The sequence below is a fragment of the Cupressus sempervirens genome, chromosome 10, assembly GCF_028749045.1.
Source record: "Cupressus sempervirens isolate cs-2001-9-10 chromosome 10, ASM2874904v1, whole genome shotgun sequence".
Classification (NCBI taxonomy): domain Eukaryota; kingdom Viridiplantae; phylum Streptophyta; class Pinopsida; order Cupressales; family Cupressaceae; genus Cupressus; species Cupressus sempervirens.
Window position 1 is genome coordinate 325372104 of NC_143127.1, and position 26880 is coordinate 325398983.

At 30.6% G+C, this 26880-nt stretch overlaps 1 protein-coding gene and 1 pseudogene across 1 annotated transcript; both read right to left on the reverse strand.

Annotated features, from left to right (window-relative positions):
- Positions 1 to 2439: 2439 nt before the first annotated feature.
- On the reverse strand, positions 2440 to 3921 carry LOC149533936 (UDP-glycosyltransferase 85A2-like). The gene is made up of 2 exons (XM_089806598.1): positions 3426 to 3921; positions 2440 to 3350 (listed from the first exon to the last, which is right to left on the reverse strand). The coding sequence occupies exons 1-2, from the start codon at positions 3919 to 3921 to the stop codon at positions 2440 to 2442; spliced, it is 1407 nt and encodes a 468-aa protein (XP_089662724.1).
- Positions 3922 to 4834: 913 nt separating this feature from the next.
- LOC149533937 (ADP/ATP translocase, mitochondrial pseudogene) lies at positions 4835 to 14081 on the reverse strand (annotated as a pseudogene).
- Between the last annotated feature and the right edge of the window lie 12799 nt (positions 14082 to 26880).

Genomic DNA, 26880 nt, shown 5'->3' on the forward strand with positions numbered 1-26880 from the left:
GATGAATTCTCATATTTGCCTTCATCAGGTTTGCTAATGGTGAAGTGGGTATCTCTAAAAGTACTACCATAATATTACATGTCTTCTTACCTTTCTAACCATATAATTTTTTCTATTTTTGGGCAATATTAACAATACAAACTTTAATTACTTTTACCAATGCCTTGACATTCCTCACAAACATATGTCTACCATTTTTTAATAACTTTTGATATACTTAACTAAATTCAAAATAAATTATATATTATTGTTCTACATTTGATTATATACACTTTATAAATGAATTTAAAAGTTTCTATTTTTTATCGTTTTGGTGCAAGTTATGCTCAGCAAACCAACAAGTACCAAAATTTTAGGATGTAGTCAATTCAATAATTCATCAAAAAATTATAAAAAAATACACAAATTCTAGATATGACTCTAAACTATCATTCTACAAAAGGGTTATGCAAAATACTAAATATAAATATGTTTTTTGTGTTGCATATGAAAAACAACTATGTGATGTTTTTTAATAAAATCAGGAACTATTTTTCATGTGCACAAGGTTTGACCCACCGAATCTTATCCATTTTGTAAAAACTCTAGTATTTTAGAAAGTAGATTCAGAGCACTACAATTTATATATTTTATACATATTATCATTTTGAGTGGATGAACCTCAAATGTCTCCTCCAAGTTCAGATTTACCTAATTTCAGAAAAAGGTGTCCACTTATATCCCCTTTTTGTACACCATCACCATCTTATAGCACTCACCCATATATACAAGGTATTTCAAATATGCTTAGGTATGGATTAATAAAATTTATGAAGGATTGGTTTATGTTATTAAGGTTAAGATGATGATGATGAATGAGTGTACATTAGTTTATTGTATCATTTCTTAAAGAGGGTAATAAGTCATGGAGGCATCAAAAAGGTTAAAACTGAGAAGATTTACCTTCACCTTGACCTATGGTGATTAAACATTGAACTGTGTACTTACCTTAGAGAAATTATTTATAAATACTCATGATTATTATTTTTCTTTCCTCAATTATCTCATACATAAATGTGTTATTATATATTTCCTTGTCTTTTTTTTATTCTCTTCAGAATAAATATTAATGAGGGGATTAAGCCTCATCTTCATCAAGGTTTTTTTTTTCCTATTTAAAGTTTTTTTTTTTTGAGCTCTAACCCTATTTCTAATATTGCCTATACTTCCCTTCTATGTTGGCTGGTAAAAAAAAAAATTGAACTTGAAGGAAAAGATTAAATGAGAATCTATTTCATTAAGGAGTAACTTTACCTCTCTACTAATATTTTTGGTAATAAGAGTGGTATTCTACCTTGAAATATACCTTCATCTAAAAATGTTAAGTTCCCTATGATTGCAAAATATTTTAAAAAGACAAACTTTATTATTTTGAGCTTAAGAGCCCCTTGTCATCACTTGAAAACAAGGGTCAATCTAGACTCTTTTTACCTCTTAAGGGTAACCAAATTGGTAAAAAGAAGGGTGTATTTAAGGTTTCTACCAAGAGTACTATTTGTGAACCATGTGCATCTAATACTGAGAATTCTAATTGTGAGAATTCCTAGAAGGAGAAGAATTCTTCATCTCAAGAAGAAGGCATATTAGATTAACTTAATTTATGTTATTATAAAAATGCTCTCGAATATAATATTATTGAGCTTAATGATGATGAGGATATCAATTCATTGCTAAACTCTAGTAATGTTGGTAATTATGTAAACTAGATTTCTTGATCTTTGATTAATATGGTGGATGCTTCTCTTTCACATTCTTACTCTCATGTGGTGTATTCTTATGTTTCTCTAAAAGATAGACTTATTTTGAGGAAGGTCGTGATATTTTAAATGGTACTAAAAGTATTATGAATACAAATGAGTTGAATGAAAAAAATAATGATTTTATTTGTAAATAAGTCAATTTTAAATATCTAAATTTTTCGTCTAGAATTTGAAGTATACATTTTTATTTACATAGTATAGCTATGGTTATGAAGGTAGATTAGGTATGAAGGCAATATAATTTTCGCTTAATTATCCTCTAAAGACTATGATTGCAAGTTTCGGAAAAACGTTCAAAGAGAGTCCAATGACAACTCGGAACTTGAATTTATTGAATTTCATGATAGCTATAGAGAAATAGTTTGAGATAAATTAATATGCATTCAAGAACAGGCACATCATGTTAGGGTTTTAACGCTTATAGGCACCTCTGATTGAGCATTGCGTCGGGGAAATTGGGTTACCTGTTCCTTTATTGAAACAACAACATTGTCTACACGAAACGGAGGGAGAGGGGTGAAAGTCAACAATCATCCCAAATAAACGAGGGATTGGATGAACAGAACAGAGTTAAACAGTGCCAGCTGAGATTACACGATCTAAAATATTAAAGAAAAAACGCCGCCTCCACAAACAACAGCTATTTGCGACGCATTTCCTCTTTCATCGCCTTCACAAAGTCTTGGAAACTAACGTGAGATGATCCCGTTTCGCCCTTCACCGCATCTTTTGCTCTCTTGCTCAATTCCAACACCCTCGCCTTCATCTCATTATCCTCACTCACTCTCTTCACCCCCATCTCGATTTCCCTCTTTCCTGCTATCCCATCGCTGTTTGTAGCCAAAGCGAGGCCAATCTTCCACACGTGTACAACATAAGCGGAGATGAGAAAGTGGTCTGCGAAGTAAGGCCAGCAGAGCATCGGAACTCCCATGGCAACGCTCTCCATTGTGGAATTCCATCCACAGTGAGTGAAGAAGCAGGCGATGCAAGGATGAGAAAGAACCCGCGTCTGTGGACACCATGATACAAAACATGCCCGATCTCTGGTGGCTTCCACGAATCCTGGAGGAAATAGGGCGCTTGAACCGTCCATCAGATCGCTCCGCACAACCCACAGAAAGGGTTTCTTGGTGGCCTCCAAACCCAGCGCAAACTCTTCCAACTGTTTCTGATTCACTATTGCAAGGCTCCCAAAAGACACGTACACCACGCTCTGATGAGGCTGCTTGTCCAGCCACTCCAAACATTCTGCTTCCTCTGACCAGAAGCTCGCCGTGGTTTCTGAATTATGAGCAGAGATGGAGGGACCGATCGAGCATACCGAAGCACCTTGTGCAATTAGGGCATCGATTATAGGGGCCTCCAGATGATAAAAAGAATTGAATAACACCCACTTGAGCTCTCTGGTTCTTTGCATGTAACGCTCAATGAAGCCGATTAAAAACTCTTGCTGGGCTTCATTGAATCCAACAACCCAAGGAAGGTGTGCGGAGCAGAGAGGCGGCATGGAAGGAAGGTATTTCACCATCGTACAGTCCTTGGGGACTCCTGTAAAGCAGTCAGAACTATTATTCTACTATTAGATAAATCCGTATTCATGCCAAGGGAATGTTTTGTGGTTACCATTTGGAGGGAGGAGAGAGGAGGAAAGGAAAATGGGCAAATTATAGACGAGAGCATAGGTGGCAATAAAGGTCGACCAGAGAGCGGCCATTGGAACTCGGTGACGTTTGGCCACGTCTAATGCGGCGGACGCCAAGCAGTCCGTTATCAAACAGATGTCCTCCTCCGGGTCCTGCATTTTCATCTCCCCAATCAGCTCGTCGATGAAGGAGACGATGACGATTTCTGTCACATGACACAACTGGGCAAAGTCTGAGCGAGTATCGGTAGGAGGAAGGCCGTCTGGAACGACTACCCAACGAATGTCACCTTCCCCGAGAGAAGCTTGTTTGTTGGCCTGTGCAATACGAGAATAGTTGTAATCGGTGCTGACGAAACTAATAACAAATCCTTGTTGGACGAGCTTATTGGCGAGTTGCATCATGGGGTTGATATGCCCTTGGGCAGGGTAAGGAACCAAAATAGCATGAGGTCTCGTATCCCCATTTCCACCCATGATTTTCCTTATAACCACTCAATTCAGCCACTTATTTTGGCTCTTCAATCCAAATAGCAATCTCTGGAAATCCCAGAAAGTTCACCATCCATTTATAGGAAAGAACTCAGTAGCCTTACGCCCCATTAATCAGCATCATTGTACCATGTGAAGATCAGATTGTATTGGATTATTAATCATATGGATTCCCACACTTGGAATCAAATGATCAGAGCCATAAGAAAGATCCCTTCGTCCACCTAATTTCCACTTTTGTTTTTCGTTGGAGGCCCAATGGTTTCTTTGCGAATCTGTACTCGCCAAGTTTTGTCTGGTTCAACTCCACAAAGGACAAGATAAAATATTAGGACTATTTATGAATCCGAGAGAAGAATCTCCACCCGACCCGAGGATTTTTTTATTACGAAGCATCAATAACATTATTTTATAATAATAAAATAATCATTAATACTGATTTAGTTAACATAGATATAATTTAAATCTTGTCTCTCTAAATATAATTAGTAAGAAAATGTTCAATAAAAGAGTTAATTATTAAAATTAATTTAATAAGAATAAAATTATATTATTTTAAAAATGAAAGTATCAAAGAGGCATTGAATATAAAATATTAAATTGGAAAAATTTGTTATACAAAGAAAGAGTCAAAAACATGCATGTTTAGAGATAACCATCCATAAGAGCCCAAGCCCAAAGCCTAAGAGTTGATCTACAAAGAAAAACTAACATACTTTACAAAAGTGTACAAAGGAAAAGCCAAAAATATATTGTAGAAAGGATCCTCATTTCTAAATGTTTGCATATTTATTTCTTTCCTTGTGTGTGAAGTTATTTCTCCCATTTAATTTTATAACTCTGTAAGCACTTCCTAGTTAATGTTCATTAAAGGTTTAGGTACCTTATAATTAATGGATTACAATTCGCCTAGTGGAACTAGGGATATAGAAAAAAAACACATGAAATCTTTCAAAGATATTATTTTGGAAAAACTTATCATGTTACCTAAAATAATATGTTTTTGGGATATGGTTTCTAGTGAAGAGGAATAGATGTAAAGAAGGTAAGCACTCTTCTATTCAACCTAGGGTCCTCTCTATTTCTTCAAATGTAAACATGGTTAATGCAACTATCGACGATAGAAATATAATTAATAAAATTATTTTTTCTAGTTGTTAATGATTATGTCACTACTTTCTTTCATTGGGCCAATCATCCATTTTTTTACTACTTTTAATATCAAAAATAATATTATTATTTCCTCACAGATGTGGACAACAAAAAGGTCCCTGCAAGGAAGTTTTCAAATGATTTATTTAAGAATGTATGGCTTAAAGTTTTTAGGTTGGCTAAGTGCAAGAAGTTGGGTGCCGATCCCATAAAAGTCTTGTGGATTTAGAAAATGCCACTACAAATGGATACTTATTTTTAAATATTGTCATTCATTAAGGTTCAAACACTTGATCAAAAATTCAACCCCATTAAAGATTACAAAATACACTATTAAATGTGACCTTGTTAAAGGATTTAATCAATATGTTAGGAGTGGCCTTGTTATTGGGCTTTAGAACATTCCATTAGAATGTCACCTTGATTAAAGGATTTACATATGATTGTTAGGTCAACCTTGATTAAAGAATTTTAAACTGATACAATGCATAGAAAGTAATAGCACATTTTTATTTGACAAATACAACTAACTTTGTAAATACAAATCTTAGTTTGGCTTACAAGCTAATCCATTGATAGGCCTTTATTGACATCTTAGTTTTTGATTCACTTGGAAACCTTTCAAGCAATCACACTTCTCTTTTCAATCTTCTTAGCCTTCTACGTAAGTTCACTAGTCAATAGCATCAACAATTTCTCCAACCCTAAACAACTCTTTAAGGTTAGCCCTTGGACCTCCTTAAATAGGTAATTCTAATCTTTTTCCATTTAAACATCACTGTAGATCTTAGGCTTACAATCAAATTCAACACATACAATAAATTTGTTCACTTTCTTGTTCATCCTCTTCTTTTCTAGAAACTTCTTCAAGAATCCTTGCATGAAATACACAAACATGGTTTCCCTTGATTTAAATGTTCTAGATCATCCATCCTTATCTTCAATATTCTTTCTATAATACTCCAAGAAATCAACTTTGTCGGCTAAAGATTACAATTTATCATAAACTATCAAAATATTGTCACTCAACCAACACTATGTTCTGGCACTTGATCATCACTGGGTGACTCAATCGCTACTGAATTTCTTGTTCAGCACATATACTATCACTTGATCAATATTGATGCTTGGTCAACACTGTTTCTACTTGGCTTGTATTGTGGCTCGGTCGATACTAGCATCACTTGGCATGTATTACAAGTTCTTTAATCTTCTTCTTTGTTTCTTGGTCAAGCCTATGCATTTGGTCTATTTTGGTTTCTTCTTTAGGGCTTTAGTACAACTATCTTCTTCTCTTCTAGTATGACTAAACAATCACTTTATCTTGTCAAAGTTGAACTAATCAAGTGTTTATTTGTAGTTTCCTCTTCATAACTCAACCTTTCCTCTAGGTGCTTCTGTTATGACCAACTTCTCAAATCTTCTTCATCAATCAAATAGATATGGCACTTAAATCAAATAGAAAATTGTCTCACCAATAAGGTTTGACATCAATGGCAATATAAAAATTGTTCCAATTGTAGTTTCCAACAATCTCTCCCTTTGGCATTGATGGCAACACCTCTAGTTACCATGTATTCCAAAATATGCATTGAATCAAGAAAACTCCCTCTATGTACAATATCAAATCTTCATTAATATTCTTAGTTTCATTTTGACTCTCATCTTTGAAATATTCTCCTTCTTTCTTATGGTATTTTCCTCTTTCGTTTTTCTCTATCTGTCTTATGGTAACTTTTTCACAATATCTCCCTCTTTATTATAATCTCTTCGTCTTCCTAAATGGATAAATAACTTTCATCTTCTCTGTCTTCTTTGACAACAATGCCAAAGACATTCTATCTCATACATCTTTTCCATGTAGATATCTTCATGTCAGTACTTAATTCTTTTTTCATCATCTATGTATGACTTATACAACATGATTATGTCCTTCGTCCACTGCTACTTCAGGAAACTCCTAAAGTAGGTATATCTACATCAACTTGTAAGATAGTTTGATTAGTACATATGATGAAGAGCACCATATTTGCTTAGGTAACTTTATCTAAGGGAATCACCCCTAGTTTACCTCTTAGATATTCATGGGCATCTTTAGGTAAAGCTTTAGTGAATATATTGAAGCTATTTTCTCCTTAGGGTTCACATACTCCAATTTTACTTCTTCGTCTTGAACTAGCTCTCTCAATTAATGATACTTGATATAAATATGCTTAGTCTTTGTGTTTATCATAGGATTCTTTGATATGTTAATAGCACTAGTGTTATCACAATAGATAACAATTGGGTAGTAATTTGTTCCTTCATACCTTTCAACAATTGCTTGATCCATATGATATTTGAACAATTTATTTTTGCTGCCACATATTCAACTTCATCTATTGATTGAGAAATGCAATTCTACTTCTTTCTTGTCAATGAAACTAGTCTCTTTCCTAGAAAGAATGTACCTCCACTTGTTCTCTTTCTATTATCAACATTTCCTAGCCAATCTAAGTTAGTAAACACTTTCAGTTCAAACTTATCATTTTTCTTGTAATATAATCCATAGTCTTTTGTTTCATTTAGATATCATAGTATCGTTTTTATTACCATCATGTGACTCTCCTTAGGACTTGTAGAAAATCTTGCAACTATCCCAACTACTAATGCAATATTAGGTCTATTGTGGACAACATAAATTATAGTTTAAATTCGATTATTAATCTATACAATGTTTGATTCACATCAGTAGAAATATCATTAGATAACTTATGTCTAGTGGACAAAGGTGTACTAATTGATCTTGATTCTTCCATTCCAAAAGTTTTCATTATCTCCTTGATATATTTGGATTGAGTAATGAAGATACCTTTCTTCATTTGATATACTTGTAAACCAACAAAGAATTTGATCTCACCAAAAATAGATTTTTCAAATTCCTTCTTCATCTCATCAGAAATAATTTTCATAATGCTTCCTTGCCTCCAAATACGATATCATCAACAAAGATCTCAAACAAAAATACCTCATTTTTCTTACCAATCTTCATGTATAGATTGTTGTTATCATTAGTTCTTGCAAAACTAATCTTCACCAAATAATTGTGTGATCTTTCATACCATTCTCTAGGGGCTTTCTTCTAACTATATAGAGCCTTGTGCAGCTTACACACCATATTCTTCTTGTTGGGGTCAACAAATCCTTTAGGCTTTTATAGGTGCACTTATTCTTCAAGTATCTCATTTAGAAATGCAGATTTGACATCCATTTGTTATACATAAAATCCTTTCTAAGAATAATGTGCAAGTAGTGTTCTAACTCCTAGTCTTGCTATAGCAAAGAATGTTTCCCTATAGTCAATACCTTCTTCTTGTGCATATCCTTTGCATACTAGTCTAGAATTTTTCCTTGTGACTTCACCTTTTTCATTCAACTTGTTCCTGAATACCCACTTTGTTCCAATAACATTTTTTTCTTTAGGTCTAGGTACTAGTGTTTGTGTTTTTTTCTTTTCTATCTACTAAATTTATTCACTCATTGCTTGTATCCAGTCCTCATTCCTCAAAGCTTCTTTAATTGATTTGGGCTCAAACTCAAAAAGTAAACACATCACTTATGATTCTCTTTCTTGTCATAATACCAGATTCTTTATCTCCAATAATTTTCTCAGGTGCATGATGTCTTCACACATATTTTTCTAATACATGTTCTTTCCTTTGCCTCTTGGAAGTCTTCTAGCCATCAATGCTTTAAGCTTATCAAGTTCATCACTAGAAGTATCACTGTCACTTATCACATATTTCCCTTTTTCCTTTCTTACTTAGAATCAATTGTGATTTAAAAGAAGATTCAATAGAAGTAGGAGTGAAATTATCAAATTTTGACATCTAAAAAGTAGTAAGCCAACCAATCACACCTTCCAATGTTAGGACATTACCTGGAGTACATCTCAGTTCTTGTATTGTAGAGAACCTAATAGCATAAATGGGAAGTAGAGTTCTCAATACATTTCTTATCACAGTTTCATCATCAATCTATCCATTAGCACCTCCTATTGAATTAACAACTCCTTTGATTCTTACATAGTATTGGACTATATTTTCATCTTCTTTCATTCACATTTCATCAAACTTAGCTCTCAAGCTCTCTAATTTTTCTCTCCAAACATTCTTGTTTCCTCTGTAGATGGTTTGTAGTTAATCCCACATTTCTTTAGCATTCTTTTAGGTATTAATGTTATCAAACTTGGCATAGCTTAGGGTTGATACAATCTCCAACATAGCTTGGTTGTGTTCTTGCTTCTCTTTCAATTGTTGGGTTGTTAGAGGGATTGTCATTAACTCCACATATGTATTTTCCACAAAATGTATTGCACCATAACCAATTATTGCTAGATGTAGCCTCATCAAACTTTTTCATGTAGGAAAGTTCTCTTTGTTCAACCTTTGCACTTCCTTTTTGTAAATCTTGATCTTTAGCTTCAAGTGCCTTCAAACTTTTCTCTACAAGAAATAATGCTCTAATACCAATTTTTAGAATTTTTAGAATAACTAAGATGGGGGTGAATCATTTATCCAAGGTCCAAATGTACTAGTTGAACAAACAAGTTGTTAAACAAATTTAGATCTTAGTATTCAATATCTCACTCTTTAACTTTTAGTAAATATAAACTAGCAGTACACTATCCTAAATATGAAATACTTGTAAAATGTAAACATTAATAGTAAATCACCACAAATAACATCCACAAAAGTTTGACACTAAGATTTAATGTGGAAACCCACACTAGTAGAATTTTGGCAAATAAATGACTACAGAACGAAAACTTTTAGTCACAAGACTAAAAATGATCAAATTCTAGTAATGTTTTGCAATTTGTAAGTATAAGTGACTAAATAAATGACTAATTTGGTTTTCACGTAAAATCACAAGGTGAAACAAAAATAAGTGACTAATTAATGATAGAATAAATGACTAAACAATTGGTCACTAATAATTAGTCACCCAAATAAATAACTAAATAAATTATCAATGGATTTTTTTATCATATTAATACATTTTAATGAATCCTACTTACTTTTTATAATTTACAAGTATAAATGACTATCATTCTTTTTTTTTCTTTCAAACTTGATCACAATCTATAGAGCTTAATCCCCCTCATGGTATTCTTACCTAAACAAGCCATTTGGCCACATATGTTTCCTAATGATGCACAATAAGTACTTATTGCACTCAATAATGAACTCAAAAAGATGCCAACTAATGATAAATTCAAAAAGACACCAACTAATGATAAACTCAAAAAGACACCGAGTGGCAATAAACTCAAAAAGACACCAATTGATGATAAACTCAAAAAGATACTACTTGGCAAAAATGATCCATGATTTCCATCAACTATTATTAAATAGAATACCACTTAGCAATCATTAGATCTAGGCACTGCTCCCAAATCCATGTGTATGCTCTCCTTGCAAGATCATTTCATAAAATTCATTATAAAAAATAGTTGATGATAAAACTATGTAATTAAATTTATCTAATGTATTTAATAATACATATGAAGTTGTTGATTTTTTTGGTTAGCTTTGGTGCAATATAAACTTTTTAATAACTGTCTTCTGATGCAATTTCTTAATCATGATTTTTACTTTATAGTTATTTTGTGATATTTCTCCATTGTCTTATGTTTATTTCATCCTAACAATAGATCATAGAGTCAATACTACAACATTAGGTATTTTAAAATTATTTTTATCCTAATTTTCTTAGGATAAATAACTTTATCTTCTCTTTTAATTTTATTTTATTTTGATAGAAAAATAATTCATATTTAAAAGGAATGATGTACATTTCAATATCAATAGTTAAAAACATCTACCAATAGTAAAAGATGATTGAAAAGTTTGTCCCCACAAAATTTCATTGTCACTTTATTTCCATTCTACATAAATTTGAGTCTATTATCTTATGGTGAGAAATCTCCAATCCATTAATAAATTTTAATTTATTTTATTTTGATGAATATCTAGACAATGATTGGTTGTATAATATTTTTATTAATTTTTTAAATTATTTTCTTAAAGAAATCTATGTTAGCTTTAATAGTATTTTAAAGGGATAAGTAACTATTAAAAATTGAAGTATTAAAGTTAAAAAATTTATAATTATCACTTTGAGTACACATATATACATATGTATGTATGTATGTATATACATACACACACACACACACACACACACACACACACACACACACACACACATATATATTCAAAGGGTTAGAAATAATTATTTAAATATTTTAATTTAAATAAAGCTAAATAGAACATTCTTAAATATTTTTTAAAATATTTTTAATAAATAATAGAAAATAAATTTAAGTTTTTTAATTAATTATTATTATTTGTAATGATTATATATTTTAAAGATAACTATTAGAACTTTTATATAATTTTTAAATTTCATGGAAATAAAATAATGATTCTCATTCAATCTAGTTTTACACTTTTATTTATGTTTATTGTTTTAAAATTTAACTAATGTTCTATATTAATTTTTCTATGTCAATGATGATTCATTTTACTATAACTTTAAAATATTATTATTGAAGCATATTGTAAGAATATAGATACAAAATATATAAGAAACATAATACAAATAGAATAAATTATGTATCTAATAATTAGTATTAAGATATTACTTCTTTTTTTTAATAATTTCTTAATCATTAATCATTAATTTATTTCAAAATGAGAATTTTAAAGTGGGAAGTAAAAGCTTATATTAGAGAACATGTTCTTTTTTTTATGATGTAAACTACTATATAAAATATATTATATTCTATCATATATTCAATTCTCTTATTATAAATAGATATATTTTAATCTATTCTATATAATTAAATTTTTATAAAATATTTAATAAATAAACATAATTCACATATTTTATTTTCTTAATTAGAAATATAATTAAATATATTATAAATGTAATTTTATTTAATATATTTTTATTAGAAAAAAGTATATTAAAAAATGTATATCTAATTATAATTATAAATGTAAATATACAATCAAATGTATTGACCATCTATATTTTTTTAAAATTTCAAATTTAAGTTATCAGGTTTTATTTGGATCGAGACTAAGGCACGAGACCCGATAGGAAAAAAATTGTTTTTAAGTTTTGGTAAAATAAAGTTCAAGAGTAGATGTAATCTTATCCCGGTAAAAAGGTATGGGATCAAAAAAGTGGGTAAATCTAGCTATTGAGAGTTTCAAGTGGGTGAGAGGCTTTCTTTTTTATTAAATGGAACCAGTGATATTGAGAGGTAGCATTAACTAGATATAAGAGATATTATTATCATCTATTGAATGAGGGGAAGGTCACTCACAGAGATCATAGATCCCTACAGTGACAAAATAATTTACTCTATTATTACACATGTACAAAATGAATCTATCTATAATTAGCATTTTATTTTTTCAAAATGCTTGGATCCATTTTAGTATACATAGATTCATTTGGTCTTTCTTAGATTTATTTTTATTAAACCTCATTCTAGTGGATGTCCTTAGCAAATATCACAAATCTCTCCACCATCTAACCATATTGATTACCACAAGTACTCATCTTAAAGGCACTATGCACCATGAACGTCCATTAAAAAATATCAATAACTATGCCAGTTGTGATAGCCATATCTCTTTCTATGACAAAAAAATTCTACCTTTAAATTCTCTACACTTGTCAACTCCATAATTCATCAGTACACTCTCTTTCCAAGAATGTCTTCTATAAAATCACAATGATTTATTATTCAATAGCACTTAAAGGTTACATTAGAGATATTAAAGAAATGCTACAACATCTCGAATATGATCAAGTTTTAGGAAAACACCAAAAGAGCCCTAAATTATTGTTATATTGTTGATCTCTTCATCAAAATTGTTGTCACAAAATAATGACTAGGTATTTTACATTGTCTAAGAGCACCTAGGATCTCAAAAAATTAAAGCCAACAAAATAGAATGAGAAAATTGAGTAGGGAACAAGAATCAACTAAAATATATTTCACAAATTTGTGCTCAGATTCAAGCTCAATAATTACTCTAGTATTACATGCTTCTATTTTGATATATGGATGATTGCTAAAAAATATTTCATTGTAAGCTTCCATTTTGTACATGAGGGATCCTAAGAACTCTTGTATTTCACTGCCTCACCAGATGTCATCATCATCATTTTACGTACAGTGTTAATAGGCTATGAAGCAAGACTAGGACCAATTGTAATACCCCAACGAAGAAGAAAACTAACAAGGAAGTTATTCTAAAGATCCCTAGCCAAAACAACTAGCTTTAGGGAATCATACATTCCAAAGTATAGACCACAGTACACAATAATCCCCACACATGAGATGTTGAATCCATAGTAATGACTAGCAACACCATCTATCTTTAGAGTTTTATAGTATAAATCAACAAGTCCATTGAATTTTCTCTCTCCTCCTTTCTTTACAGCCTTGGCATCATTAGCTACCCTTGTTTGAGCATAGTCCAAATAAAAACAAAAAGAAGAGATGATGCACTAGCCGCACCACTAGAAGCAAGATTTCTAGCAAACCATTTCCAATAGTCATCATTGTCTTTCTTAAAATTGAACAGGTTCTTAAAGTAATCCTAAAAGGAAAAATTATGTGCCTAAGTGGGGAAATGACGAATGACATTGGTAGCATTTACTCTCCGTAAAGAAATGATACCTTCGTCCTTGATTGTTTAATCAAAACAATCTCCAATGCCTTTGTATAGCTCAAAGAGATAACCAAACTTCAACATTTCATCCTGATTCTGAATCAACATCTTGACTTGTTCAATTGGGGTAGTTGTCATTTTGGATACAGCAATAGAAACACCACCCATCAAAAAATCAATCATGAAACCTTTCACACCTTTCTTTGAAGGTGTTGGAACATAAACAGGTGAAAGGTTTGGAGTTTGGACAATCATATTTCTCCATTTAGATGCATGCAAAAGAGCACTATGTGAACTACCATAACCCTACAAAGGGGTTGATAGCTGTTCCTTAGGATAGAGTTTGAATTTTGGCTAACCTACCAATTTGGTGAAGGTCTTGAACCAAGGAATGTTTGACCAAATAACTTCTATACAACCAATAGAAACTGGTGTTGCTCTAACATTGTGACCTAATATAAATGATGTAGTGAAGAGCCTATACCAAACCACACATGAAAGGAGGAGAGCAACATGCAAAATACAATCTCCAAACTAATCATTCTTATTCTTCTTTAGATCCTTATATATCACAAAGATTATGGCATACAAATTATTCAAGTACATTGTGCAATTACCCAATCTGTAACAAATAGGATAACCACATCTAAAACTTATATTTATGAAACTCCATTGAGTCTCAAGAAGGTTGTCATTAGCTCCTGGGAAAAATGTTCTTTTCTATGTTTCTATTTTGGTGCTTTACTATATTTAGAACATTTTCACAACCACCATTTTTCTTGTATAATTTGTATTATACTCAATTCTTGTTCATTAGATCTTGCAATTTATTGATTTGTTGTTATTTTCTATTTACTATACTATTTGCTAAGATAGCATGCAATTTAGAAATTCAAATAATACAAATGATCATATAAACATTTTTTTTTAAATTGATTTACAATTTTTTTGTTGATTGCAATATGATTTTCACAGAAGTAAGATGCTAGCTACAAAATAGATGAGTTAAAATTTTGAAAAATGTAGGAGATAAAAATCACTTTATAAGTCTTAGTACTCACACATACAATTTCTTAACCTATTAAAAAGTTTGAAAGATTATGATGTCTGCAAACTTTGATGCATATTAAAATATACTATTTACAAAAGAACAATGAAAAATACAAGAGATTATAATCACATTTACAAGCCTCTCAACACTCACTCTAAAATTCTCTAAAATTATCTAAAATTTCCTCACCTATTAAGAGTTTGAAAGATTATAATACCTGAAAACTTTGATTCATGTTCAAATATACTATTTGCAAAGAAAATAAATTCATTTGATACCATAATGATAAACAAACTAGAGAAATTATATTGATGTTTATAAAGCTTAATGTCAATACAATATTCTTGACTTTCATAAATTAAATTTAGAGAAAAAGTAAAATATATTTCCTATCCTTAAAATCAAAACTCCTAGAAGTCTCAAGTTTTCAATGGACACAGGTACTGACCTAATTATTGTGCAACTAAAATTAAGAACCCACAATCCTCTCATAGCATTAAATAATTTTTTTTAAATAATTTTAATCTTCTTCTTTTTATGTTTTTTAGGCTTCTTTTCCTGAAAAAATGTATTAATTTTTTCTGGATATTTCTATGGCCAAATCAAAGGACTGAAGTCAGTGAAATTCTCCAAATTTCCCAAACACCATCCAAGATTCTCTACACCTTCTATTGTGTTTGATAGAATTCCCCTCTTTAAAAACCAATTTCTCTAAATTGGGTATTCTTCTTTTAGCACAACCTCTATGTCTATAACTCTACTTCAGAAACCTTTCAATAGCTCGGAAGTCAAGTTTTGGCTCCACCTAATTTCATGGGTGAGTTTATATATAATAATATTAGAAAGTTTTTCCAATTGGGCTTTATGATTCCTATTGAATAATTATTGGGTTCAACCCATTTTTTGAAAATGCTAAGGTGAAAATGATGGTAAGGCATAATTTATCTAAATTGGGCATTTCTTGCAATTTTAGATAATCACTTCACACCAAAGTAACCTAAATTTCTATAGATTTACAAAACTACAAATCGAACCCAACACTATAATTTTTTTCCAATCGAAGGACTTCAAGATGTTTTATGGTAGCCGCGGTTTCAAGGGAGTAAGCAAGCTCTATGTTTTTATTCTCAATTCCCAAACAATGCATTTTATTGATTTGGGAAAGAATCCCTACTTCTAGTGTATGCAAATTTTTTTAATGATCAATGCTCTATTTTTTTGCTCTTCATATTTAGGAATTTGTTGTGTGCAATTAAGTTTTCTTTTAATGAGATTCTATTATTCTATTTTGGAAAGGTTTACATTTTTATTAAGGTAGTTATTCTTGTGTTTTGAAAATGTTAGGTAATGTCCTATTTTTAAAAAGGCTCTATATTTAAGGCCACATTAATTTGCATAAACCATTTAGAAAAAGTCACTACTTTGAACTTAAGTTTGATAACTCATTCTCTATTGCCTCTCACTACATGGAGTCTTATGGCTCCGCATATAGAATGGTCCAAAACTAAACTCTCTTTATATCTTCTATGTTGACTTTTCCATGATCCTTCTTATATTTCCATCTATATGAGCCTTGTATAAATGAAAATAGTGCATAATATGATGGGAATTTACCTTTGCTTGGTCTTTATTCTAGTGTTATTCATTTTTAAATCAGATGCCTTGTATCTTTTTCTTTGTTTATCTTGATTTAGAACCTAATTGAAATGCCTTCTTTTAAATTTAGATATATAGGCTACTAAGAAAATGATGGTTGGATTGTCAGCTTATGGGCATGGTAGATAGCGTAGACTCTATGATTGTGAAATTTCTTTTTTTTTTGTTCAAAACTTTAGCACTTTTTAGGATATCATAAACACCAATGTATGCACTTGTGGTATGATGACATAAATTATTTCATAGCTATTGTAGATTTGATTGGTTGTTATGTAGTTCATGCTTTTAGATGGTTGATATACATAAGAATGTAACAATTGTTTTATATTGTTTTACAACATATTTTTTCAAGATACTAACTAATATTCAAATATCAATATGAAAAGAGGTTTAAAATATTCCCAAAACTATTCACATAATCAAAATAGTAGCTATACTAGTTCTTTGTTGGTTGCTAGCATTATTAGTATAACAACCATTAGTGCTACACAAGTTCATCTTTGAACTTTGGAAACAAACTAAAAAATGTATTGACACTCAAAAGAAAATTCAATTTCATGCATGAGGGACTATAAAATTATTTTGTCCTAATCAATCCTAGGTGAGGCAATAGGCAACATGAAATTTTTAAGGTAGCTTTGATTATTTCTTTAAAAAGCTTGGTAAATCTTGGTAGTATTATCAAGTACTTTAATATGGAGCATGGAAATTAGTGACGATTGATTTGGATTGTTTTTCTATTTATTTTTTTCCTTTCTTTCTTCTTCTTGGCTAGAATAGTGTACACTAAACTTGTGTTATTTGGTTCTAATTTTCAAAATGAGAAATTCAATAGCAAAACTCTGATATTTTGTTCTAATTTATATAAATATTAGTACTCATTTCACATTGCATGTTGTCTTCTTAAGATAGGTGCATAAGCTTCCTAGATAAATTTAATTAACATTAGTGTTAAAGTAAATATTGAGGTTATTATGATTAAGATTATGATAATTTAGTCTACATATTGCACCTTATTAAGGTGAAATTGCTAGTTATAAAAGGTGAACAATTCAAATTCAATGAATTTGATACTAAAAAATATTCTCTTGATCTTTATATTATACATTTAATAACATTACAATTCTTTAAAGGGTACTAGCTCAATGGAAGAGCACCTACTTTGCAAGTAGCAGGATGGTGGTTCAATTCCATTGTACCCTAATATGATTAAATTAGTGATTGAAAAAACTACCAAAAAACTACTAAATATACTACCAACTATACTACCAACTAAACTACCAAATATAATACCAAATAAACTACTGAATCAACTACCAAATCAAATACTGAATCAAATATCAAATATACTACCAAATGTACTACCAAATGTACTACCAAATGTACTACCAAATTTACTACCAAATCAACTACCAAATCAACTACTAAATCAACTATCAAATCAACTACCAAATAAACTACCTAATATACTACCAACTATACCACTAAATATACTTCCAAAATTATGTAATAAACTACCAGGAAACAATTTAATAAACAACCAAATCAACGATCAAATCAATGACCAAAATAATGATTAAAATAGTTTAGTCATAAATTTGGTTGTCATATTAATGACTAACAATAAACTACCAATGGTCACGTGATCAATATTGGTCATATATCTACAATTTTCATTAGTTTATTAAGTCCTATATTGTTGTGTTTGTACTAGTGCCGATTTGGGGGAAACCACTAGTAACATGTCACCAATCTTTCACTCTTCTAAAGTGAGCTTTGTTAAGAGCCAACCCTCTTAAAGGTTACAAAATATACCACTATTAAATGTGACCTTGTTAAAGGATTTAATCACCCTGTTAGCAGTGGACTTGTTAGAGGGCTTTAGAACATTTCATTAAAATGCTACCTTGATTAAAGGATTACATATGATTGTTAGCTCAATCTTGATTAAAGTATTTCAAGCTAATACAATGGTTAGAAAGTAACAATAGGTTTTGATCTGACAAATACAACTCATTTTGCAAATATAGATCTCAGTTTGGCTCACAAGTTGATCCATTAACATCTTAGTTTTTTATTTACTTGGCAACCCTTCAAGAAATCACACTTCTCTTTTCAACTCTCCTCAGTCTTCTACTTAAGTTTGCAAGTCAATAGCATCAACAACTACTCCAACCCTTAACAAATCATTAAGGTTATCTCATGTACCTCCTTAAATAGGTAATTATAATCTTTTTCTACTTAAACACCACCATAGATCTTAGGGTTATGAGAAAATGCAATGCATACAATGAATTTATCCACCTTCTTGTCCATCCTCTTCTTTTCTAGAAACTTCTTCAAGAATTCTTGCATAGAAACATGCAAACATAGTTTCTCTTGATTTAAATGTTCTAGGTCATCCATTCTTATCTTCAACATGCTTTTCATATTCCAAGAAAGAAAGAAAGAAGGAAAAGAGGTTATAAGAAAGAGAAAAGAGAGAAGAAGAAAACAAAAAGAAGGAAGAAGAAGAGAGAAGGAAGGTAGAAGAAAAAGACAAGAGGAAATAAGAAGAGGAGAAGAATAAAGAAGCAGAGGAGAAGAGTAAGGAAGAAGAGGAAAAGAAATTGAAGTTGACAAAGTCACATATCAGCATTAGGCATATATTTATTAGTACATTTCCCCTTTTTTTTCAACCAATTTTTTTGACCAAAAGGCCATATTGGCCTATGATTTATTCTTTCTTTTGTTTTTATGCCCGTGTTGGTTGAAATGTCGACCAAATTAGGCTTTTTGTGCCCATCTTGGTCAAAATTTTGACCAAATCAAGTTCACAATAAATAAAAAGAAAATTGTATTCATCATTTTATTATTTGGCAAGCTTGTTTGGCAGTGGAAATTGTTGTTCGATATGTGCTTGGACTATATAGGAACACCTCTCAGCATAACAAGACCCTAAGTTAAATTTGTCTTGCTCAAATCTTATGAATGTTTATAGGTTGGAATGAGATATATGTAGCATTTTCATTTTGCAGAACTACATAAATTTTGCATTGGAAAAATCTATGCAAAAATATTTAGGGTTAAAGAAATTATTTTTCCCCATGGTGAGTAGGAGATTTAAATTAGAGATTACTGTGGATTGGGATATTTGGTATAGCTTCTACAACCACAAAAGGCTCCATATCAGCTATGTTGTGTCCATGTAATTAACCAATCATGTATTTGGACTTGCTAACCTTGTTTGTAGGTTTATGCATTGCAACTTGTTCTCTTTAGCTGTGCAAGGCTCATTTTTAAGTGTATTGAGTATATGCTTTTGGTAGATTCAAAATGCCTATAATGTATGATATTATCATGTTTTTGAGTTTACTAGGTATCTACTTGTAACTATGATATCTAACATATATTTCAAAATTACTAAAGAGGATAAGAAAAATGCCCTCCTCTTCATTCTTTGGAACATGGTGAATTTAGGCATTGCATGATTAAATCCTTTTATTGAAACTTGCCATAGATCTAGGCTTTTGCATCATAACTTGTGCTCTTTAGGTGTGCATGGTTATTTTTCACTATATCATTGTATTGTGTATATGATTTTGGTATATTTCGAATGCCTATAATGTATAATATTATTATGTTTTACAATTTAGAAGGTATCTACTTATTACTATGACATTTAACATATATTTCAGAATTGCTAAAGAGAATAAGAAAATTGTCAGCCTCTTCAGTCTTTGGAGCATGGTGAACCTAGGTATAATGTGATAAAATCCTCTCACTGAAACTTTGTGTAGATCCTTTCCCATGCTAAATATTAGCAACCTAAGCATCATGAAGGTCTACCCTCTGGATTTTGGACATAATGTTGATTTGAAGCATGGTGTTACCATTGAAAATACAAATTCCATTGGAATAATAATGAGTAATGAAAGGATGCACATAAACAAATTTGATACACTCACCAATTGACATGAGATAAGTTGAATGAATGTAATATTTTAAATACACTAAGATCTACTTACTCTTGTATAACTAAGAGATGTATTCAATAAATATAGATAAATTCAATATTGCTAAGGATTATCTTTAAGTTTGGTCCATTTAGCATCATCAGTAACCTCTAATACTTAGGTCACATCTTTAAGAACAATTTCTCTTAGCACATGATATGGGTTAATTTGAGTGAGATGATAAAAAATTTCTTTTAAAACCATATGTGCAGATATAAACATTAAGTGTAACATGTCCAATAATTTTGTAGATATATTTTCCTGTGAAGAAAGACCACACCTAGCATTATGAATTTAGAACAAAATAATGAGACAACTGCTAGATTGTGGTCTCAATTCTGAAGAGAAATTATAAATATTATTGTCCTTGTAAAAAGTGTAAGTGCTTAAAGAATCAAAGAATTCTAATCACAATATCCTAGAGTCATTATAGGAAACATGGTTATGTTGAAGGGGGCCATGATTTTTGTCGATTGGTGAATGTGGATTTTGAATTAGCGAAACATGGAGGTGTGAATATCCAAGTTGAGGATAACACTCTCATGTAATAAGATGATAATGTGCTAGAGGACATGATTGAAGAAGATGGTATTAGCACAACTAATGAAGATGTTCATGATGATGGTACTAGCACATTTGATAATGATGATAAAAAAGTCTTGATATACCTATACTTGAGAAGGCACACAAGCCGCTATACCAAGGCTCCCAAACAACTCTTCCCTATGCTATACTATTGTTGGTGAACTTGAAGGTTATGAATGGTGTATCCAATGTGGCAATGTCATGTATGCTAAGGTATGTCATTTTTGTCATCTTTAATGTTAGCATACCATTACTAATCATTATATTAACAATTCCTATTTGTTTTTGTAGGTTGATAGGTGAGTTTTTATTACCACTATCAAACATTCTACCTCATTCATACCGAGAATTATCCACCATTATGAATCAAACTGGAATGAAGTATCAGACAATGCATGCATATCCCAATGATCACATTCTATTTAATAAACAACATGAATTTTTAAAAATATGCCCTGATTATCATATTAGTAGATATCAATTAGATCAAATAACAAAAAAGGTGTCTTACAAGGTTCTTCGGTACATTCTCATTATTCCACTTCTTCAACCATTATTGAGGTACACTAGCTTGGCACAATTTATGGATTATCATGCATGCAATAGAAGTCAAGATGACACTATGTGAATACTTACAAATGATTCTACATTTAAAGAGATAGAAGAAACATGGCCACACTTTAAAGAAGATCCTTGTAATCTCAAGCTTTCATTAGCAACGGAAAATGTCAATCCATTTGGAGATATGAGATTTGTTTATTCAGTGTGGCCTATTTTTTTTTATTAACAATAACATTCCTCCTTGGATGTCTATAAAGAGGGAGAAAATAATGTTATCAATTATTGTACTAGGTATTTATTTATTTAATAGTTATCTAAATTAATTTATAAACAATGCTATAATAATTATGTAATTACGCCGAGAGGTGTGAAAATACAATGGTATTCAACCCTTCTATAGGAGGTCATTCAAAAAAATGGATAAACCATCTGCATTCCATTGCTAACATGTGAAAAAACCCAAAATATAGCCAAAAAATGATATAAAAACTAGTTCAATCAATAACGACCAAGAATATAGGAAACCACTTCAACTAATTTTAACGTATGTATTGGAAATGCCAAATGGAAACCCATACTTCAAAAAATTTATTGAATTAATTAGGAAAGTTGAAACACCAAATATTATTGTTGTTTTATATTCAACCTTGGCAACTATGTGTTCATTCTTCTCTTTACAATGAGCTTTTTCATTTTCTGCAGAGAAAGTTGAGGTAATTAGACTTTCTTTCCTTTTGTATTGCACTTTACTACACCTTCTATTACATGCATGTCATAAAAGCTTTATCAATTGCATATATTTATTTTTATTCCATTTTCTCATGCACTGTCATAGAAATTTGTCTTTGTAATTTTGCTTTGCATTGTTGATATGGCATATTATAGATTAAATGTTGCAACATTATTTTTCTTAGTGTTTAATATCACTCATAGTAAGGATATTTGTTTTTAATTGCTGGTAATGTATGAATTGTAATCATAATTGTTGGATGTTATGGTTTTTTAGATTGGGGAATGAGATCTCAAAGCCTCGGAACAATGGAATCAAGAAATGCCTATCATTTTCCTATTTTATAGAGATGGGATTTGGCTACAACGGTGTGCATGAAAAGAGAGAAGAAGATGTAGCATAAAGCAATTCTTATGGCCACAAATATTTGATGTCTCCAATCATATGACCTACCAATTTGTAGATTTTTTTATTATTTCTGCCAAGAAAAATTATCATTTGATCACTATAAGAGGACCATTACAATTATTGATTGAATGGATTCCCTAAATTATTTTTGAGTTTTCCATATATAATTTAGTGAATCTACAGTGTTTTAAAAACTTACAATATATTATAGAAATTAGAAAAATCATTGAATATCTTTCTTCTAGATGTAATATATGATTTTTCCATCTTTCAATAATATACGATTTCTCTAACACTGCTTCTAAATATTTATAGAATTTGGAAAAGCATATTAACATTAAGCACGTTAGAATTTTTTAAAAAATCAATTTTCTTTACATAATCCTTTTATAAGAAAAATATGATTTTTTATTGAGACACAAAAATCACCTTTTCAAATAAGTTAAAGGCTTTCATGCATGTAGATTTTTTTTTAAATTATTGCTAGGATATGGCATATGCATTAATAAGAGTGGATCATGGTGGAAACTAGTTTTCTTTCCATTATTGCGGAATTTTCTTTGATTTTTTATTTAAAATCAAAAAAACATGCCCATGTTATGGTTACATATATTGTTCAACTTTTGTCAGTATTTGTATGTGTTTTGTAGAGGGAGAAATTAGTAGCTTAGAATATTGTTATAAGTATGATAGATTTAAAAAAAGGTAAGTGTATTAATAAGTAAAATTAATTTTTTTTGTTTTAAATTAATATCATTACTAATCATTATTAGATTTCAATAAATTAGTAATTTGTTTATTGTAAGTTGTTTCTATTTCACATTTCAATGTTTTTTTTTAATACTAATATATATTTTTTATTTCATACTTTTCTTCTAATTCATAACATTAGATGCTTTTATCTAGACCATTCAAAGTAATTAGTTTTCAAAAATTCCAGTAGCCTTTAACAAATTTAACCAACCATTACGATTTGATCAGGTACACCTATAACTTAAATTTCATCCTTTATTTTAGATGCGCTTTTCTAATTTTTTACATTTATATTTTATTTTGATCATTTATTCTATATTTTTCTTAGGATGTATTAGTTATATTTAACATGGTAAAATTTTTAATTATTTTTAAAGGCATTAATTAAACTTAAGAAAATGATATTTTTAGAATTAATTGAATACATTTTAAAGTTAGTGATTAATTAGTATCTACATAAAATTATAATTTAGGATTATTTATGGAAAATATAGAATATCAATTTTCACAATTTTATTTAAATATTGGTCAATATCATGACTAAAATTGTGATTTTTTTATGCAAAGAGTTAAGCCTTACTGAAAATTATTTGTGAATATTTGTTGCACATTTATGTCATAAATTTATTTAAATTATTTTTTGATATAGAATATAGAATGTAGTGTTTCGAAATTTTATTTATATGTAAGTCAATATTTTTAATATTAAAGTTTAAATATTAAATAAAATAAATATAATTGAATAGATAGTTAATTGCTTTATTGTTGTTAAATCATTATTTTTCTTACTTTCATTATATATCTTAGGTCATAGACAATCCTATCAACAGAATACAAAATGTTGAAATCCAAGATCTGGAAAACCATGAACAAGTTGAAATTATAGAAATAACAAATACCACTTTTGAGGATTCTGCTAAGACGAATAAATTAATTACCAGTCCTACAGTATCAAGTGTCAATTCAAATAATTTTAATCATACAGAGGTCCAAAAATTGGGAAGAGAAATTATGAATTTGCGCAAACAGTTGATTGAAAGACTTAAAGTCATTGCCTCAAATGCACATGAAATTAGAGGGGATGATGTGACTTACATTCAACAAACAAAGAATCATTATATGGAATAGTTGAAGCAATATGAAGAAGGGGACTCTGAGTTAATCAAGGATGGGTTTATGAGATATTTAAATGAAGCATAATGTGAGGAAAATGTTGATATATGATTGAAAAGATCATTTGAGTAGAAAGAAAACTATTGAAGAAGAAGTATTTCAATCATTGTTTTGTCACTGATGTCAAACTTGCTACATGTTGGCCAAATAATTACTTATATGTTTCAAGCACTATCACTTAGTTGATTGATAGGGATGATTTGATCAACAAGATATAACAAAAGTACCTAGAGAAAGGTTGAGTTATGATTATGTATTGAAGTGAAAGAATTAGTTAAGACAGTGATAACATAATGTATTGATGATCTACTTTGAGGTTACAAAATGATTGGCTACACTTAGAAAGTTTAGAAGAATAAGGTTGAACAAAATTTTATTTTCTAAGCTTGACCAAGTTGATAGAAGGTGTCAAGCAAAGTTAGTGTAAGCCAAGAAAAAAGTTAGTTGGAACTAAGTGAATGTAATTTCTACTAGATGCCAAGCAAGTTAGTAAGTGTCGAGCAAGATAGTTGATGCCAAATGATTTTCAACTAATGTTGAGCACTAGTAAAATCCAATTGATGCCGAGTGATTTTACAATAGATGTCAAGAAACATAGTATGTGTCAAGCATCAGTAAATTGATAATGTCAAGCTGCTATATTATGAAAAGATTGAAAATTCACCAAATAAAAACTGGCAAGTTTGTTTTCTTGGAACTAGTGAATCAGGAGGAAGATAAGATTGATGAGCTAGAGGAATAAAATCTTGTGTAAACCATTTTGGAGGTAAATTCAAGTGGATTCTAGGAGAAGTTTTTAGAGAAGACAAGATATGGGGTAGATACAAGTATCTTACCTAATCCATTGAAAACCTTAATTTTTAAGATGGATAATGAGTGGGAAAAGAGTTCTAATTTCCTATATGTAGGGATGTCTAGTCATGAAACAAAGAGGTTAGAGAGTTTTGGATGTGAAAATCTGACAAGGAGAAGGAAGACAATTTTCTTCTTTAAGTGACCTAAGAGAAGAAGTCTACAAATGGCGAGAATAGAAAGAAGGCTTAAAGAGGATGAATTCTTGAAGGGTGAACAAGCTGTCAGATTTGCAAAGATTGGAAGCCAAGCAGAGTTGAGGACTGAATAGTGATCTGTAATCTACAAGTAAGGTTGTAAGTTGTATCAAATCAAAAGCTCTACTATTACTTTCTAACAATTGTATCATATTAGGGTAAATCCTTTGGAGAAAGGTTAACTTAACAGTCATTGGAAAATCCTTTAATAGGGTGGCATTCCAAGTGAATGGCCTAAAGTCCTCTAACAAGGCTCACTTTTAATAGGTGATTGAAATCCCTTAATCGAGTCACATTTAACAGTGTGTGTTGTAACCTTTAATATGATTGGTCTTTAATAGGGCAACACGTCAGAAGAGTAAAAAAGGAGTAGCATGTTATTGGTGGTTTTTCCCAAATTGGGTTTCCACGTTAAATCATTGTGTCAAGTGTACTGATGGATGTGTTATGTTTTATGCTTTATACTTCTGCATGTTAAAGTTACAATAACATATCAATTTTGGTTAACACACAATGAATGCATGCATGGTAAAGAATTTTTTTATGGGTTCACTAAATTGTGAAAAGTTTTATTTTGTACATCTTGACCTTGAATAATTGATTCACCCCCACACCCCCCCCCCCCCTCCCATGCAAGTTATTCTAAAAGAATTCCAACAATTGGTATCAAACTATAGTTGCTTAAGAGGATTAGTTTTAAGGTACTAAAAGCATAAAGATCAAGATGTCAAAAAGAGAGTTACCCAAGCTAAACAAAAATAACTTTTCTGCATGGCAATGTTTGATGAAGCTACACCTTGGAGGACTTGGAGATTATGCACAATCCTATATTTTAGTAGAACATGTTTATTAGCAGGAGCCCTAACTACTGAAGATGTGAAGAAAAAGAAATAGCACAATTAGGCAATGTTGGAGATTGCCTCTACCCTAAGCGATGCTAAATTTGATGATATCAAAGACCTTAAAAGTGTAAAGTAAATGTCAGATGACCTAGACACCATCTATGGAGGAGACAAAAATGTTCAATGAGCCAAGTCAAAGAGCCTCAAAGGTAAGTTTGATGACATGAGAATGGAAGAAGGTGAAAACATTG